The sequence below is a fragment of the Gymnodraco acuticeps genome, unplaced genomic scaffold, assembly GCF_902827175.1.
Source record: "Gymnodraco acuticeps unplaced genomic scaffold, fGymAcu1.1, whole genome shotgun sequence".
Lineage (NCBI taxonomy): Eukaryota > Metazoa > Chordata > Actinopteri > Perciformes > Bathydraconidae > Gymnodraco > Gymnodraco acuticeps.
Window position 1 is genome coordinate 540,745 of NW_022990558.1, and position 18,633 is coordinate 559,377.

At 39.8% G+C, this 18,633-nt stretch overlaps 1 protein-coding gene and 1 long non-coding RNA gene across 3 annotated transcripts in view; both read right to left on the reverse strand.

The window, feature by feature from the left end:
* Positions 1 to 18,633, reverse strand: part of LOC117553483 (C-C chemokine receptor type 7-like) — a 27,869-nt gene continuing 9,236 nt past the window's right edge. The window contains exons 1-2 of one of the 2 annotated variants that reach the window (XM_034227425.1): positions 5,123 to 5,183; positions 1 to 1,385 (exon numbers count right to left, since the gene is read on the reverse strand). In XM_034227425.1, coding sequence (XP_034083316.1) covers positions 223 to 1,385; positions 5,123 to 5,147 — 1,188 coding nt within the window. In that variant the 5' untranslated portion in view covers positions 5,148 to 5,183 and the 3' untranslated portion in view covers positions 1 to 222. Of the gene's footprint in view, positions 1,386 to 5,122; positions 5,184 to 18,633 lie in introns of those variants that run through there. The other variant, XM_034227426.1, reaches the window with a different exon arrangement.
* Positions 14,617 to 15,228, reverse strand: LOC117553485. Its single transcript, XR_004570151.1, has 3 exons — positions 15,128 to 15,228; positions 14,792 to 14,838; positions 14,617 to 14,683 (listed from the first exon to the last, which is right to left on the reverse strand). It is a non-coding gene; the product is annotated as an uncharacterized LOC117553485 (long non-coding RNA).

The following is an 18,633-nucleotide window of genomic DNA, read 5'->3' on the forward strand; positions in this document are numbered from 1 at the left end:
TTCAATCCTGCTATGTTTTCCTCTCCCAGGTAAACAATTAAGTTGGAGCCTTGGTTTCGACACTTGTATTTCATACAATCGTTAATGATGAAATGCACACCTTTGCAACCCCTTCTAATTATTCAGTTCATTTCTTCCAAATAATAACACATGATGTATACTTAAACAGAAAATAAAGATTTAAAAATGGAATGTAACAAATAAGGTCCACATCATTAAGTATTATTTGGTTCCCGGAAACTGAAATTTGTTGGTAGACATGGAGCTGCTGCTTTCAGGGGATGCTGGTGAGCAAGCTGAGAACACAGTGAGAGCAGGGGAGGTGGGGGACATGGAGTTAGAGATCACTGACTGTGGCGCTGACCGGACCCTCCACTGGCATCCTGAATCGTACATGAGCCTCACCACATCATTACGGAAGCGCACGCCTACCAGAGCGTACAGGATAGGGTTGAGGCAACATCGAGAGTACGCCAGAGTGCAGGTTATGTACTCCAGCAGCAGAGCGCAGAGCGGCCCCGCCATTTTACGCGACAGCACCACAGTGTACGGCAGCTGGAACACCAAAAACACCACCACCAGCGCTACCATCAGCTTCAGGGTGCGCTGCCGACGCCACTGCTTCCCCCGCCGATTTTTGTTCCCTTCCCACAGCACTTGAGCTATCAAAGAGTAGCATGTCACCATAATGAAGAATGACAGGCAGAAGACAGCAATGATGGCTCCGTTGGTTGACATCTTGGCTGCTCCACGCTTTAGCATGCCGCAGTACGCTTTATCCCAAGACACTAACACTCCAGAGTAGAGGATTTCAGGCAAACTCAGGAGCATAGCAACAAACCACACAGCAACAGCGGCAACTTTCCCGCCTGTAACAATGCGACTGCGCAGCCGGTGCATCTGTTGGGCACGTGCCACCACAATGTAGCGGTCAACGCTAATGCAGGCTAGCAGGAGTAGCCCGCTGTATGTGTTGATAGCGTAGCATACACGCAGAACCTTGCAAAGGCCATTAGGGAAGATCCAGCCTAGGTGCGTATCGACAGCCTGCAATGGGAGTGTGAGGAGCAGGAGAAGGTCGGCCAGCGCCAGGTGGAACAGGAAGACGTCGGTCATGGAGCGAAGACGGAAACGGCGGGAAAAAACAAAGGTGGCTATGACCAGGCAGTTACCCGCCACGCCCAACAGGAAAATCAGGCAGAAGATGCAGGTCTGGAACATTTTGATGGTGAACTCTTCAGCATCACAAAAGCCTGATTCATTCTCGTTGAAGTATGTGGAGTTAATAATATTCCACAATGAGTAGTTTGAAAAGTCATAGGTTTCTGGGTAATCATTGTAATCATTGTAGTCAAAAAGGTCTTCATCATGGCGGATTTCCATTGCTGGTGGGGAAAAAAGGTGTATCGTCAGTTAGCTGAGATTCTTCCCGTTAATCTGGTATAACACATTAATAGGTTCTTAAATATTAAGATGACCTGAGACCAGAGTTGGGTGTAACGCGTTACACCCAACTCTGGTCTCAGGTCACACTGACAGACAAGAGGGGTTTCCGCCGCAGGTTTATATGTACGTAATCTGCGCGTCCACATCTCCACGTGCAGTGCTGCATAAACATGGCTGAGTCAGCGATAACTTTCGAGGGGTGGAGGTATGCCCATTATTTTGAGTTTGTCCGAAGAATAGACAGGAATGTGACGGTGAGGTGCAAACTGTGTCCAGGCCAGAAGCTGTTATCCACTGCTTTAAACACCACGTCAAACCTCAACAAACACCTGCAAAGAACACATGCTAAGATGAAGCACACACTATTTGTTGTTTGTTTATATCACGTAGTCTGTTCTTCTTCTCTGTCTTCCGGTTGTTGCCTGTTTTGAATGACGAATACACACTACCGCTGCCTGCTGGTAAGGAGAGTTATTGCCACTCACGCATGCGCAGTTCGTACGTGCTCGGCGAGTAAAGTAACGAGTTTCTTTATGTAGAGAGTAACGAAGTAGTGTAATATAGTACTTTTTTTAAAAGTAATATGTAATATGTAATATATTACATTTTTTTAGTAACGACCCCATCTCTGCCTGAGACACAGTGTTGTGAAAAAAAAAAAAAAGCCCCCGCCGAGGGGGGCTTAACAGGCTAAAGAAGAACAGTGATACTATTGAAAAAAAGCTTGGAATATTCTTTTGTGAACATTTTAGCTTTGGTGATCCCCTGACTTTTCATCTTTTTAAAAATATATATTTTTTTTAAATTAACGAAAAAGTATTTGTTTAATTACCATGAAACTGGTCTGAGACATGTTACCCAATGAATGGTCATATTGTCTTTGTATCCACAAATATAAACCGAATGTAAGGGTTGATGGGGCCAATTTTGTCTAGGAGTTTTGACACTAATTACCATGTCATTAAGACATTTCTTTCATGGATTAGTATCTTTTTGATCAATACATCTGGCATCAATTCTGATGTGTCACTACAAGGCCACGTGTTAGCGGTAAAATAACTTCTGCAGCACGGCTGCTATGATTATCTTTTATTATGAGTCAGTCTGGGCTTCTACAAAATGCCATAGTGAGACCAAATCGTGTGGACTTATCATTGTTTAAAAAAAAATGGGGCTTCTTATGAACATTCGCCTGGTTTGATTTTAAGCAGAAAAATGTACTTCATGTCGCTATATCAGGACATAGCAACTCCTCCTCAATCGGATTGAAAGTTAGAGACCTGCCGCTCTGTTTCTCAGTTTCACTTAGCTTCTGTGATATTTGAGTCATTTTGCACTGGGTTGCGTGCCACTGGCACCAGGTCGTTGGCACAGGGGAAGTCGTGGGTAGCGCGAGCCTCTACATATCAGTCAGTGTCGCGTGCCAACAGCCTTTATAGGCAGTTTCCACAATCACCTTTTGTCATTTCATCTTCCACTGTACAACTCGGTTATGTCTGCAAAACTATGCGCATATTACATTTTTCTCTTTATCTTGTATTCTTTAATATCTATTTGATGGTGGATATAGGCATGATGGTATTTCCCTTGAAGGTAAGAGGAACAATAATACGCTGATGAGGTAATTTGCCAAGTAAAACATCTTAAGCAAACTGCAGTCTATAAGACTATATTACAATGGTTTTAATCATACTTTAAATCTAGGAGGCCAAAAATGTGTAAAGGAGTTCAACAAGGGTCAACTCTTGGTCCACTATTATTTACAACTCTATCAAATAACCGCATCTCTCACTGTATTCTAATGTCAATTATTATGCCGATGATAATGTTCTGGGCCTTCAATTCAACTCCTATTGAGGCTTAAAGTCTCTTCACTCTTTCCTCAATCATATGTGCGCCCTAAATGCAGAAAGAAAAAACGAATTATTGTATTCCAAATATCTAACTTTTTGGTTATAACGAAAATGTATACTGAATGTAATGAATGTAGAGGTTATATGGATTATCTGTAAACAGGCTTCCGAAATTCAGCATTAAATCTACCCTAATAGTGTTAGTCATACTACACTCCACTGTTATATGGAACATTGTATTACAGCTAGAGTGGAGATGGGAGAGTGTGAACGTGTGAAAGTACACAAAGTCTATAATTGTTGTTTTTATAATCCATGCCAAGTTTCACGAACGTTTCTCTCTTTCAAATTCTTGGAGGACAATCATATTTAAAGGGAAACACATTGTATGATATTTGTGCAAAAAAGCTTTATCATAACAGTTTCAAAAGTGCCTCCTTTTTCTCATTGAAACGTTTCAATTTCAAAACATTTTCGAAAGATTATTGACCATAGAAATGTGTTCTGTGCGTGCAAAAAATGGCAGGACTGCGCTGATGCATTACGCACAGTTTAGATTGAACTAACGTTGTTAAGGCTAATTACCAGATGTCTACCCTTGTAATAGTCTAATAACTAAATTAAGTTTAAATAAATCACATTCTACTCTATTTCCAAAGCAGTTGACATCTCACGTAATACATGGTAGGCTAATACAGATTTTGTTTTATTATAATATTCTCTAAGATCCAGTATATTTTTCTTTTTATTCGTGATGACTTTTAAAGTTGGAAATCTGAATTTGTTTTTTTATGCTCCAAGGTTTTACATTTGTCAAGAAGTTTGTTTGCAGATATTAATTATTCTAAATGTAACACATTCTACACATTTTCCATCAGTTGTCACTATCAACTTTATTTAAAAATATTATAGCCAATCCTGCATCCTTTCTCACTGTATCTGTATTAATAAGAGACAATGAAATAACAACTCCTTTGCAGTCAGGTTGAAAGTTAACTCATATCTGGCAACCAGGTCTGTTGTTGTACAGTTTGAGTGGGAAGCAGTTATATATATTTCAGTCATTGTTCACATGGTGTCAGGCTGTTGGCATGAGGGAAGCCGTGAGGAGCTTTAACATCTGCACACATGCCACATGCCAATAGTCAGTTTCTCTTCTTCTTTCACTGAAGCAGCTGGGTGAATAATAATATTATTTATTTTTCCCTTGTTACCGGTACGGTAGAGAATTAGGGCCACATAAAACATTTTTTTGTGAGGATTTGAAAAAAGTATTATTTTTTTTATTCTGAGAAAAAAGTCAGAATTCTGACTTTTTTCTCAGAATTCTGACTTTAATCTCAGAATTCTGATTTTTTTCTCCCAAAAAAAAAATCCTCTTCCGTATACCGGCATGAGTCTTGTCACGAGGGAGTGACCTTGAAGTAAATCTCTTTAACAGTAGCTGCCTTAGAATATAATTTAAAAAAGATAATCATTTTGACAATTCTTCATTTATTTGTTCATGTATACAGATTCTTATATTAATTTAACAGATTATGAGCGATTTATGTAGGCTCTAATTCGTGATTCACCATAATTGCAACAGTTTCTCTAAAATGATCTGCGGTCCCCAATAACTCATTTTAAATAGTGAGGTTTTAAATCAATCAAATAAAATGGGTATTAATTCAAAATGGGTACATGTAATCTAGTAATAGTCATGTTAATTAAATGTATACATTTAAAAATAGTAATTTGTTGGTATTCTTAACTATATTTATTCAAAGTGAAACAGTCAATCAGTTATTTCAAAAGTCCCCAGAATTTCTTAGTGACCTTACCTGTGCTTTTTGAGTAGTTCAGCATGTCCAGAGTCCTCCTCCTGTTCCTGAGGTAGAGATACAGAGCCTGCCACTCTTAAAAATAAGCCTGAAGGTTTAACCCTAACCCTACCCAGCCAATGAAACCAGCTCTGTGTTTTGCTGAACTTTGGTTGGTTGTTTGTGTCACAATAATTCCCAGAAGGATGTGATGATGCACATGTGGTACTGTCATATCTCTGAGACTGACTCTGTAGGATGCATATTATCTCTCATTTGGAAAATATCTGATTAAGAGAAGTGTTATTGGCATCCTGATTTGAACAATGCTACTTATAAGTCAACAGATCAATGCAACCATACTGCATGTATCCAACACTGCAACTGCACATAGATATTTGTCATGACAATCTGTATTAACCTGTTAAGCCCCAAGGACCCCCTCGGCGGGCCCTTTTTTATTTTTGTTCACGACACTGTCTCAGGGGATCTTAATATTTAAGAACCTATTAATGTGTTTTACCAGATTAACGGGAATAATCTCAGCTAACTGACGATACAAACCATTTTTACCAGAACAAAACACAAGTCTCATAAGAAGCATCTAAATGACCCCTGAGTGAAAAATGCTAACGCACTTTGGCACATAACTCAAGATAAAAGACACCCTTATTACTTATCGTAGCTGCACATACAAGATATCCGATTAAATCTGAGGTTCCACAGATTATTTAGGTATAGTATCATCACTGAGTGATCCGAACTCGCGACAGGGGAAGCAAACACAGACATCACAACACGTACCTTTACGGAGCTTTTACGGGAGATCGTCTCACCGTAGCTGTCAATCTGATCAAAAGACTTGTTCAATGGCATTAAAACGAGAAAAAACGCGGCTGAATCGGTTAATCCATAGGTTGATAATGTTTCTGGGTGATAATTTTTTTAATTTATAATCCATAATTCCATTTTTATGTAAAAATCGGAGAGTAAAAGTTAGCTGCTAATGGTAGCCACCAGAGTTATCGCAGCTTCCGGTCTTGGCTATGCGTCAGTCTCACACACACACATTACCAAATAAGGAGTATGTGGGAGTTCCCCTCGATTCCATTGGCTCTGACGGTTAGAAAGAGATGTCAATCAGCAAAATCGAGCAAGGGGGGCCAGAGTTAGGTCAAATCCACCCAAATTACCCCAGAAGTGGGTTTTTTTGGCTAAATCTCTCTAAAAAGGTCACATTTCACTTGTTTTGCATCAATCTTGATACAGGGTACTTATTATATGTTGTAGTTTGGATTCCTAAAGCTTTTAGTCTACCATCCCATCATTCAAGGGAGGTTTTCACTATAAGTAATTATTTTTTTGGACGGACACAATCATTTAATTTTGTTTTACTGTGTTCAATCTGAATTTACTTTAAAATAAAAACATCTATATTGACTCTGACACTTCTACATCCAACTCACAGGTGTAACCTTGCTTTGAGATAAAATATTATTAATTTAACCCTTTTAGAAGGGAAGATATGGTCATTTGTTCTGGGAATGTCATTTTCGAGCCTGAGACCTGAAAAACAGGCTCGGTGCTTATTAAGTAGATTTATCTTAAATTTCCACAATCACCGTTTGATTTGCTCTACATTTTATAATAACAAATCTATATGTTCTTGTACAAGGAGACACATTTCAGGTAAATGCACAAAAGGCACAAAGTTCACAACATCAAGCTGCAGGTTGAACGGGCGACCAACATGTGAAAACATGAGGGTGTGTCTGCTGACTGGCACCACAACAAATTCACAGCTTTGCATTGACCTCTTTTAGGGCTGTATGACTGTTTGTTGAATAATCAAGCAAAAATAAAGTTCTATCTGATTCAGCTCTGAATAATTGATCCTCTAACTTCTTAGAGGTAGGTCCCAAGAGCAACCTTTTTGTCTATCAAAGCTGAACTTGCATTTAGTTGAGCTCTTTCTATACTAATAATGGTGCAGTGATGAAAATATAAAAAACTGTTCACAAAGAGACGAGGGAACCCTGGAGTGCTAATATACTAACTAATCTCCGGGTTATGGACTCATTCCTGCCCTACTCTATAGAAATCAAGACATGTTCTCCAAGGCTGACCTACAAAGAGATTACACTAGGGCAGACATGTACGATTTATTTCCTTATTGTATAATATAATGTGAAATTCCAATCACAGCTTCAAAAAGTCCCAATGATATCCAGTATGCAAATACTGATATAAAAACAGAAACACCAAAAATACGTCTACTTTAAGGAGCAGTTACAAAAAAGAAAAATGACTTTAATGACAAAACGATAAAAATGAAAATGCAAATAGTTGCAGAGCTCACCTATTACGTGATAGGTTTCATGGTTGTCACTTTGAAAGCAACTAAGCGGTGTACTGGTAGCCATTCAGTCAAAGGGCTAACATACTGATAACCACAGGATATTTAAGATTTTAACCAAACCGTAATTGCTTTGGACTGTAAGAGATAAATCAAATCAGAACCAGAACCTTATAGCTTTGAGGCGACAGTTACATGGCATGGTTACAGCTTGGCCCAGGTGTTGACTGTTCTTGATCCACAGTGTGGTTTTGTATATGTGGTTATTTTAAACTAGTGTGAAACTGGTGACCCAGTGTTCAACCTGTAAACACAACAACCAGGTTGAACAGTGATTGGCTCCTCGGCAGGATGGCTGTTTCTTTCTTAAATGGTTCCCATCAAGCTTTAACATTACTCAGAACTACTTTCTTTTTTTGAATGTATTCAAAAAACTTATTTTCATTAGGTTTCAGACAACTATTTGGTCTCATAATGCATACTTTGTTAAGGAATTTCTGAGTTGAATAATAAATATAATTTTTCACTGTTCAACAGAAAAATGTCATCAATGCTTTTTTAGAGGATTGATATGCCATTCATCAGGACATTATTTGCACAATTAAAAGCTATTAGATTGGCAGTTATGTCAGTAGGTCACTAATAAAATGCTTATTGATCTTAAATTTAAAAAAACGATGTACTTATTGCCATGAACACATCATAAATGCCAGTCATCAGTGCAACATCTAAGTACAGTAGATTCAATATAATATCACATAGGATAAAAACTGCAAATACTCCCACATTTGAGACCGAGAGATTTGATTTTATCTAAATTTTGCTCGAAGGATAACAACACATTTTATTGGATAATTAAAATAAGTGACCATAATGTTTCCTTATAACTCATGAGGTCAGTTGTAATTAACCTAGACCAGGGGTCTGCAACCTTTTTGACCAAAAGAGCCATTTTGCCCCCTTTTCCAACAATTTGTTTTGTCTGGAGCTGCAAAACATATTTGATAGCTTATAAAGTTGTATTTATTGTTATATCATACACACAAACTACAGTTTTTTTGCATTTATTATTTATAAAACTGTTATAAGAAACAAATAACTCTTATAAGGAGAATTAAAAAAAATACACAGGCCTACTTTAAAGGGGACCTATCATGCAAAATGCACCTTTGGACGTCTTTTATACATGAATATGTATCCCCGGTGTTCCAGGGAACTCACCAAGTGTCAGAAAACACAACCCTCTCTATTTTCCTCCTTCGCCAAATCTCTAAAAAAGTGGCTGAAACGGATCTGAAATAAACGGATCCAGATTTCAACACTTTCCTACGTCACAAAGAGACGTGCTCCGCTTATTGGTCAACTCTCCAAAGAATGTTGTGTTTCCATTTCTTGGAATGTTGTGCAGGTAAAATAAACCATAGTTACAATTTGTACATTCTTTGCTATTATTTACTTTTTTTCCCCTCATGGCGGAAATGAAAGACTGTACCTGGCAGCCCTGCACTACAATGAAAACGCTGAGCGTGCACAAGCCACTACATCCACTGGAAACCCTCTATATAAACTGCAGTTCCCAAAGGCCAGGAAGGGAGAATGCAGAGCAAAACCAGTAAAGACTGACCCCACATTCCGTAAGTGTTTAAAATATTTATTATACAACTATTTACAAATATAAAATAAAAAAATTAGATAGAACTTTCAGTTTTTTACATGCATATCTAAACCACATTTTTTGTTGTGCTTTTTTTAATATTGCACAGGCTACGTGGCCAACTTGATGGACCTCATATTCGACCAAGTCTTTGTGGACCCTGCACCATTCACACAGGAGCTTCTGAAGATACCCATCCCAGAGGACCTGTGTTCCCAATATGAGCGACCTGACAGGGAGGAGGTCATCTCCGGGTATGCTACACGGTTCAATTTGGCTGCTGTCTGAACCCAACATAGATATTTCGCGGATCAGGAAACTCTCTGCGAATCCTGAGGACAACGCAGGCCGGAATCACCACTCTGATCCTGCGTCCAAGGAAGCCCCAGCACCAGCTCACAAAGCTTCTGTAGGCTAGATACCTGTGACGCCTGCAATCATTAAAAACATATATTGTGTCATTTATACAAAATACAAGTACATTTCGTTTTTTTTTATGGGTTCAAAGAACCGTTGATTTTGACAATAAAGTTCCGAGTTGATATCAAATGTGTCGTGATTATTCATGTTTGGATGGGTAAAGAATATTCTGATTTCAAAAGCATAAGGTTGTGTGTGGACTTTTTTTGTCGTACACATGGGTGTGTTATGCCATTGCTGTGTAATAATATATATATATATAATAGTACATGTACAATGAAAGATTGCATAAAGCCATATACACCAGTATTTATTTCCATGAACAATATTAGCATTCGTTTTACAATTTCAGTCAAAAGAAACAAACCACTCACTGCTCTATTTGCCTCAACTGTAGTCCACCATGTTCAGCTCTGTAAATATTCAATGCATTCTGCAGGGAGAACACATTCAGGCACACAGGCTCCAATCCAGGATGGTCCACCATACAGGTTACAGAGTCCTCAAGTTCCTGCATCCGTCTTGACACCTAGTGTGATAAACATATTGAATGACATGTTAAAAATGCATTCTCTAAACAGACAACTTAGTGAAGCTATCAAAAATGTTACCTGTGGTATCTCCATGCAGCACACATTCTCCGGTTCAGAAGGCATCGTGGCGCAATTTGCACATGTACACCTGTAGAAAGAAGTCAATAACTGAGCTTTTAAAAACACATGAAACTACACACACTGCTGACAACTGAGGTGTTGTTGGAGTTATACTTTTTATCACCCTAAGTTATTGAACTTTCCAACGGTTGTTGCACGATGTTGGAAGAAAAGGGCTGTAAACTATTAATAAACGCAATGAGGCCATTGTATATATGCTGAAAATATGAATGTCTCCCTTTATAAATATATATATGTATCGCTGTTTTTGCGTTACAAGCTCTAAGTTATAAACTGTACACATAGCATTCTTGCTAATTAGCCAAAATATGAACGGAATAAGTAGCAAGCATCGTAACAGAGTAAAATAAATAGGAACAACAGCTTGTCAACTAACCATTCAGAAACGTCCTGCTGCAACCGAGATCTTTGCACCTCCACCAAAACCTCCGCTGCTTCAGGGTCAGTCTCTGGATCAAATTGATAATACGCTTGAACACATGCATTGCTCTGAGATGACATGTTTATTCCACACTCGTAATTACAGCAAGCATGTTAACGTGACTCTCACCGGCTCATGCCCCGCTCTTCTACAGGGGGCCGTGATCAGCTGCTGCTCAGAATTTTCAAAGACAGGCTTGGAAAAGAGCGAAAATGAGCGAAACGAGGCATGGCTAAAAAATGATCTGTTTGGTATTTTGAAAAATAAAATGTATAAATATACCTTATATAGGTATGGTCATACACTATATCATTTAAATATAGCATGATAGGTCTCCTTTAAAATAAATTAAACACATCACTTGGGGAGTCCTCTGCACATTTGAAGAAAATGAATATAATTAAAATGGGCCCACTTTTAAATAAATAAAATATAGCTGCACCCTAAAAAGAGTTAACTGATTGAATTATGGCCCATTCCCAAACCGCCCCCTACACCCTACCCCTGGCCTACTACACCCTACCCCTCCGTTTGCGCGTTCACGCGGAGGGTCCGCCATATTGAGGGCTGTTCCAAAGCAACGAGTGTGGAGGGGGAGGGGGAGTGGGCTATCAAGCACTCAAACAGCGAGTCTGCAGCGGTGCTGACTTGAGACCGGTCTCTACCTGACCGGAGTCACGCTGTGTGTGTCCGTCAGGAAACACGCTGTTTACAAGTAGTTCCAGCAAACATCCACTGATAAATTGCGATGTTAACAACCTCATGATAACCTCATATGTTTTAACTTCGTATCGTACCTGAGTTTAGTCTAGAAAAAGGTAAATGTGTGCATTTTATTATAAAGTTGTGTATATTTACAGACCGTTGCAAAAACTAAGAAGCTTATAAACATCAGGTTTAAAACTAAAAGAGCTTTGAAACACAATGAAAGATGTTTGGAGTTTTATTTGAGTTATTCATTTAAACTTTTTGTCAAAGAGATGCTGATTTGAAACCGTTGTTACATACAGTTACGGCATTTCCTGTTTCTGCCGGAGAGAGGGGAAGCCGTCCCAAAGCTTGCTGCTGTATTTACTCCCTCCATCTGACAGGAGGGAGCCTCGTTGAGCTGCGAGTGTGGCTACAGACGGAGTTAACTCCATCACGGAGGGGTAGGGTCGAGGGAGTGGTTTGGCCTTATGGCGCGTTTCCACTGCAGGCCTCGCTCGGTTTGGTTAGGCCTTATTAGGCCCGGCTCACTTTAATGCTGCGCTTCCATTGGGGCCCAATCCCAAATCACTCCCTCGACCCTCCCCCTCCGTGACGGAGTGAACTCCGTCTGTAGGCACACTCACAGCTGAATTAAGTTCCCTCCATTAAAGGTTAAGGGTATAAATACAGCGGCAAGCTTTGGGACGGCCTCCCCTCTCTCCGCAGGAAACGGAAACGGACGTCATGGTGTCCAACCCACATCTGTCGGCTGCATTGACCTGCGTTGCTATCCGTCGCCTGTTAGCGGGTGCAATGGCAAGATCCAACAGAAGGCGCAGAAGGTTGAGGCGCATTTTAGCGATGTGCCAGTGGCAGGTAAACATTTCAATATTGCTAATACAACAATTATCTTCACTTTATTTCTTATATAGTAGCCTATGAACTTTGTATGTGTAATACAAATAGATATTTAGATATATTGTGATATACATTCATTTATTCTTTCCTTATAAGCTATACGTGTATATCTGTATAGTGTCTGTAGAATTCCAACACAGAGAAATGTTGTCAGTAGTTTATAGAATAAAAAAGGAAAGGTTCATTTGACTTGGTCTCAGAATTGTTTACAGAGCTGTGTGTGTGTGTGTGTGTGTGTGTGTGTGTGTGTGTGTGTGTGTGTGTGTGTGTGTGTATAGTTATTGAACAATACTGTGTCCTGTGTTTACAGGGGGGCAAAGGTCTTTACATGCAGCTCAATGCTACTGCCCCAATTCTCGCCGTGTATGCCAACCCTGAAGCCTGTCTAAAGAAGGACTTTAGAGTTAAGCGATCTAGTGTGGTGTATTTAGTGCAGATGCTTTCCTCCCCAAAGGACCACGGATGGAGACAAGACATTGAGGTGCTTGTTCTCCTCTACAGCTTGGCCCATGGACTATCGCTCTCTGTGGTGGGTTCAGCATTCAGGATTCCCAAATCGACGGTCCACAGGATCATCAAGCACGTCACCGGGAAGATAAAGGCCAACCTGAAGACCCTAATTTCCCTGCCAACCGCAGATGAGCTGCCAGAGATTGCAGATGGCTTATGTCAGCTTGCAAAGAGTCCTGCATTTCACCGTGCTGCTGGTGCGATTGATGGATGCCATATTCGCATCAAACCTCCAGGAAACGAGTACCACAAGGAGTACATCAATTACAAGCCGTTTCCTTCCATCCAGATGCAGGCCATCTGTGACTCAACTGGGAGATTCCTGGATGTCTTCATCGGCTATCCAGGCTCCGTTCATGATGCCAGAGTACTGCGAAACAGCCCCATCTTCTGCCAGGCACTGTTTCCCCCAGCTGGTTGGTTCCTCCTTGGGGACGGTGGTTATCCCTGCCTGGAAAAACCAGTGGGATTACTCACACCCTACAAGGTCCCTTGCGGCCAGGTGCAGGCCAGATTCAACAGGCATCATGCCAGGGCTCGGTCTGTGGTGGAAAGAGCATTTGGAAGGATGAAGGCTCGCTGGAGGGCCACCCTTTTCAAAGCGCTGGAGGTCAGTCCAAGCTTTGCCCCCGACATCATTGCATGTTGTGCATTTCTGCACAATCTGTGCATAGACATGAACGATGTCCTTGAGGATGCTGAAGCCTTCCCCCCTGAAGATGTTTGTTTTAGTGAGCTCCACTTCTCACTTTAGAGAAAAGAGGTGAAATAAAATAAACCTGTGCACCGTTGATTTCAAACTTGGTTTTCCTGAATTGTCTTTCTGCATAATCCCAAATTGGAGACAAATGTCCTTACCTCTTGGATCATTCAATCACGAGCACAGAGCAAAGATTCAGAAAATGAACACAGGTCTTCTAATACAATCACTTAGTTTTTGAGTGAAACTCTGCAAATGGTTTGACATGAGCAATTAAGACCGTAAATGGCATGTATATTTTAATGCCTTATACCTATGAAGCGCACAGACATATCTTTATTTAAAATGCTGATATTCAGGGTTAATCTTCAGACTTTGGAAAAAACACTTTAGTTCCGTGCACAACATTACTTTGTGCAAAACTTTTCCTTCTACATTATGAAACCCACACAGAACAATGTAGCCATCTAACAATCAAGCAAACGCAATGTCACCTTCATCACCCGTCTACCTGTATTTACTATAGAATATTGAAGACATGAAGGACAGTACGTTAAATTAGGTTTATTGTCTTCCAAATAAATAATACAAGCGAACAAAAACAAGTCTTTTAAGTAACATCAATAATCAACATAGAAATGGCCAATGGTGGGGGGGAAAAATAAATCACATTTTGTCGACCATTTTTTCGAACAGGGTTAGAAATGTATCTGAGTGCTGCATTCGTCCTCTTTTTCTGCCTCGCGTTCTAGGCACTCCAGCACTCCCATAGCACCTTTTCTTTTTTGGGGGGGGGGGCTGCTGGGTGGTTCCAGCCTCAGACAGGGATGAGGGTGGTGAGGGGTCTGGATCATCAGCCACATTTGGGGGGGGAAGGAAGAGGAGCAGGAAGCAGCCTCCGGATCAAAGAGGATTGTGGGGTTTGCCAAGGCTGAGGCAACAAGGACAGGAGGACTAATTGAAGGCCTTGCACCTATGGCCTCATCCATGGCCATGAAGAAGGGCCATGTTGCAGGGGTTTCTTCCCCCTGATCAGTCCCTGTTCCAGTCATTGGCCTTTTAAGTTCCTATTGCAAACAAATGCATGTTAGAAATCTTTGTTCAGCTTTTTCAAAAACAAACATGTTTTACAATAACAATACACCATTTACCTTGTATTTATTTTTTAGGTTCTCCCATTTCTTGGAGGCCTGTTTGTGAGACACATGTTGCCCAAGGTCCAGTTCCTTAATGATTGACCTGTTATCATAGAATATTTAAACAATATATATTGGTGTTAAGGCAATGACCCACAGTGCATATTCATTACTTTCATTGCACAAAATATGAATTGAGTGCATAACTCACTCCCATGCTTCTTTGGCAGCATTGCGTTTTTTGCAGAACAGGTCATCCTTTTCCATTCTTAAAGGAATAAGTGCCTTGGTTTTTACCACAGTCCCTGAAATTACAAATCACACTTAAATTTAAACCGATTTCGTAAGTGAATGGATACATGAATTGACACATGTGTTGTTAGTTTGATTCCGATTTAGATTTGTACATCTTCAAAATAAAAATCTAATGTAATCTTGGCAAATCAAATTAACACGTGTAGATTTATAAATACATGTTCACAAAGGCATGTTTTAGTTAAGGCAACGTATTATTTATCGTTTAAAAAAATAACCACATGGAACTCACATTTGTATGACGTTGTTTCCTCCATGCCCGAAAAACGGTTGCACACCTGTGGAGTGAGATTATCAAGCCTGCATCCATGCAAACTCGCTGTCGGAGGCTTTTATAAGTAACCCACTACGCCTCCGCCCTGATTGCTTTGGACCAGCCCTCAATATGGCGGACGCTTCGCGTGAACGCGCAAACGGAGGGGTAGGGTGTAAGGCAGTGCTTCTCAAAGTGTGGTCCGCGGACCACTGGTGGTCCGTGAGCGCCCCCTAGTGGTCCGTATATTGGTAACATTTCACATTTTACATACATTAATTAATTTGAGTTTTTCCGCACTCTCGCGGGAATATCTCCGCAATGGAGCGAGCTTAAGTTTAACTTTAAATTGCATGATATAGCCCCGTGCAACACCTTCATCACACATGTTGCCACTTGTTTGTTCCATTTTCAAGCGATTTGTAATCTGTTCTAGAAAAACGATGTGATTTTGGATATTTGTGGAGTTAGGTGGTCCGCGAGTGTTTTTTTATTGGTTAAGTGGTCCTTGGTATGAAAAAGTTTGAGAAACACTGGTGTAGGGGTAGGGTGTACGGGGCGGTTTGGGAATGGGCCTACAGTTTAGGAACTGGGGTAGTTACTATAGTAACGCAGTGTAGGCGGAGCCGTGACGTCATCTTCAATGAGCGCCCCAGAAAAACAACACAGCCGTTAGCTCTTAGCACTCAGAGCTCACAGCTCTTCATATCTGTTCAGAAACTAGACAAAAGTTAAACAAGTACAAACCACAGACTGCCTGTGTCATGGCGAATACAGTCGCTGGTTTATTTATGTCTGTATAGGCCGTTGTTGTGAGTGTGGACGGTCTGAGCATATATAACGTTAGCTTAGCCAAGCTACATTTAGAAAACACGCATTTTAAAATGGGTTTTCGCCTGCCGTCTGTCTGCAGACTTGTCAAAGCATTAATTCATGGTTTTTACTAGTATGTTGTTACTTCGGCATCATTTTGAAACGTGTATTACAATTAAATCACGGTCAAATATTTTCATCTTGTTGTAGTTGTAGCCCCCTTGCCAGCGATTATTTCTCTAGTTTAGCATACTCAGCCTGGTTGTTCCTGGCCCGAGAACCACGATTTTGTGGTTCTCGGGCCAGGAACAACCAGGCTGAGTATGCTAAACTAGAGTATGCTAAACTAGAGAGAGAATCGCTGGCAAGGGGGCTACAACTACAACAAGATGAACATATTTGACCGTGATTTAATTGTAATACACGTTTCTAAATGATGCCGAAATAACAACATACTGATACCGGTTAGTAAAAACCATGAATTAATGCTTTGACAAGTCTGCAGACAGACGGCAGGCGAAAACCCTTTTAAAATGCTTGTTTTCTAAATGGAGCTTGGCTAAGCTAACGTTATATATGCTCCGACCGTCCACACTCACAACAACGGCCTATACAGACATAAATAAACCAGCGACTGTATTCGCCATGACACAGGCAGTCTGTGGTTTGTACTTGTTTAACTTTTGTCTAGTTTCTCAACAGATATGAAGAACTACCCCAGTTCCTAAACTGTAATGGAAGCGCAGCATTAAAGTGAGCCGGGCCTAATAAGGCCTAACCAAACCGAGCGAGGCCGAGCGAGGCCTGCAGTGGAAACGCGCCATAACCACGCAGAATTAAATCCTGTGTTCCTCCGATACTTTTCTTTTCTTTGATTTATCCATAGTTCGCTCATCGAGCCGGGGTTAGGTTATTCACCTGCAAGAAAAGGCGCTAGCGCGGGACCGTAGCAGGATGTGACGCATATTTTAGTTGACCTAATTAAAACCGTTTTGTTTTTTATTTATGTGTCACAGTATCACCTCAAAATACAAGATACGAAACATTTTCAACAATGCAACAACATTTAAATAGTCCTACAAATGTTGTACTTGTATTTAATTTCCTTCTTATTTATATCTAAACCATGGTCTAAACTCAAGGGAGCCAGAGCAGAAGGCTTAAAGAGCCGTGGGTTGCCGACCCCTGACCTATACAGAGCAACATGTAAAATACAGAATATGTTTTGGTAACAGTCATTTCATTTTGACCTGCTCATCAATTACAAAACTCACTTTCAGATGGAGGTTTTCCATTTGTACACAGAGTGATCCAGATTTGGTGAAGCTTTTGGATACTTATATATTCAAAAGCAAACTGAAACCTTTTATTTTCTCATGCTTATTGATAACATACGGCAATGTTTGTCTGTAGCTGTTTTCATCGTTTTTCTAATGCTTTTGTTGCCATTGCATTAACTCGTATTTTATTCATGATATATTTTCTTTGCATAATATTGCTTTTTGCTTTATGTATTGATGAATTAGGCTGTACTCTTAATGACTACTCATTAAATACACATGCACAGTCCAATACTACTGTTTATGCACAGTCTATTTTTATGATGCCTATAATGTTTAGGTTTTTTGGAAATGTGCTAGGGTTAGGGTTAATTAAATAAGCACGGAGGTCAGAGTTACAGGTGGTGTTGCACTGGACTGCAATATATATTTAGCGGTGTTACATATGTATACAAATATGAATGGTAGTATTCATGGCAGAGTATTATTGTTATGGTCATATTTAATTTTCCAAAGCAGCAATCCCAATTTTCAGTACAGATAACATAATCAGAATTGCAAAATGTGCGGTGCATATTATAAAAGACCAGCATTCAGAACTACTTCTAATTAACTTTGTTTCTCTTGTCTATTTACCACTGTAAAACACACAAGTAAATCTATCATTGTTATTTAAATATAAATAAGAATGTGAAGCTCAATTTATATTTAAAAAATTGATAGAACAAAGTTTATACAATAAAATATGCCTTGGTTATTAATAAAATAAAAAAACAGTACTTAGGTTGTTGGACAGTACAGATTCCAGGTCTGCTTAAAAAGAAAGATCATTTTGACTAGTAATGAATTATTCAGTGCGGCAAACTTTAAAAAAAATGAATATTACATTTTCATTTTATTTCTGCAATTTGCTCAGTTTACAGCAATGCACTTATTAGGTGGGGTAATTGAAATACAGAAGAGTATCCATTATTAATAGAAAGAAACTTCCTTTAAGCCTCCCACTGTCTGTCTGTGTGATTCTAAAACAAGAGCCGCTGAAGGTGTGAAGAGAGAGCAAGGGGGAATGGTGAGAAATAAAAAGAGTTTCAGAGCAAGACACGTACGTGGGTGACCACATTATTTAGAACAAAATGAAAAAATGCAAAGAGAAGCCACTGGAGGGCGATTTGGAACCAGCTGTAGTGATTATTGCAGCAATAGCACAACTCAAACAAGGACTGTGCAACCATATAAAGCCATTTATCACTGAATATTCATTTACAACTCAAAAAGTGTTTAAGTGGCTGGCAGTGGATTTGTCTCTGAGTGTTACTTACTAATATCTGTATTCTTCAAAGTCTGAGTAATTTGTAAGATATTATTTGAACTGTGATGATACGTTTTCAGAAC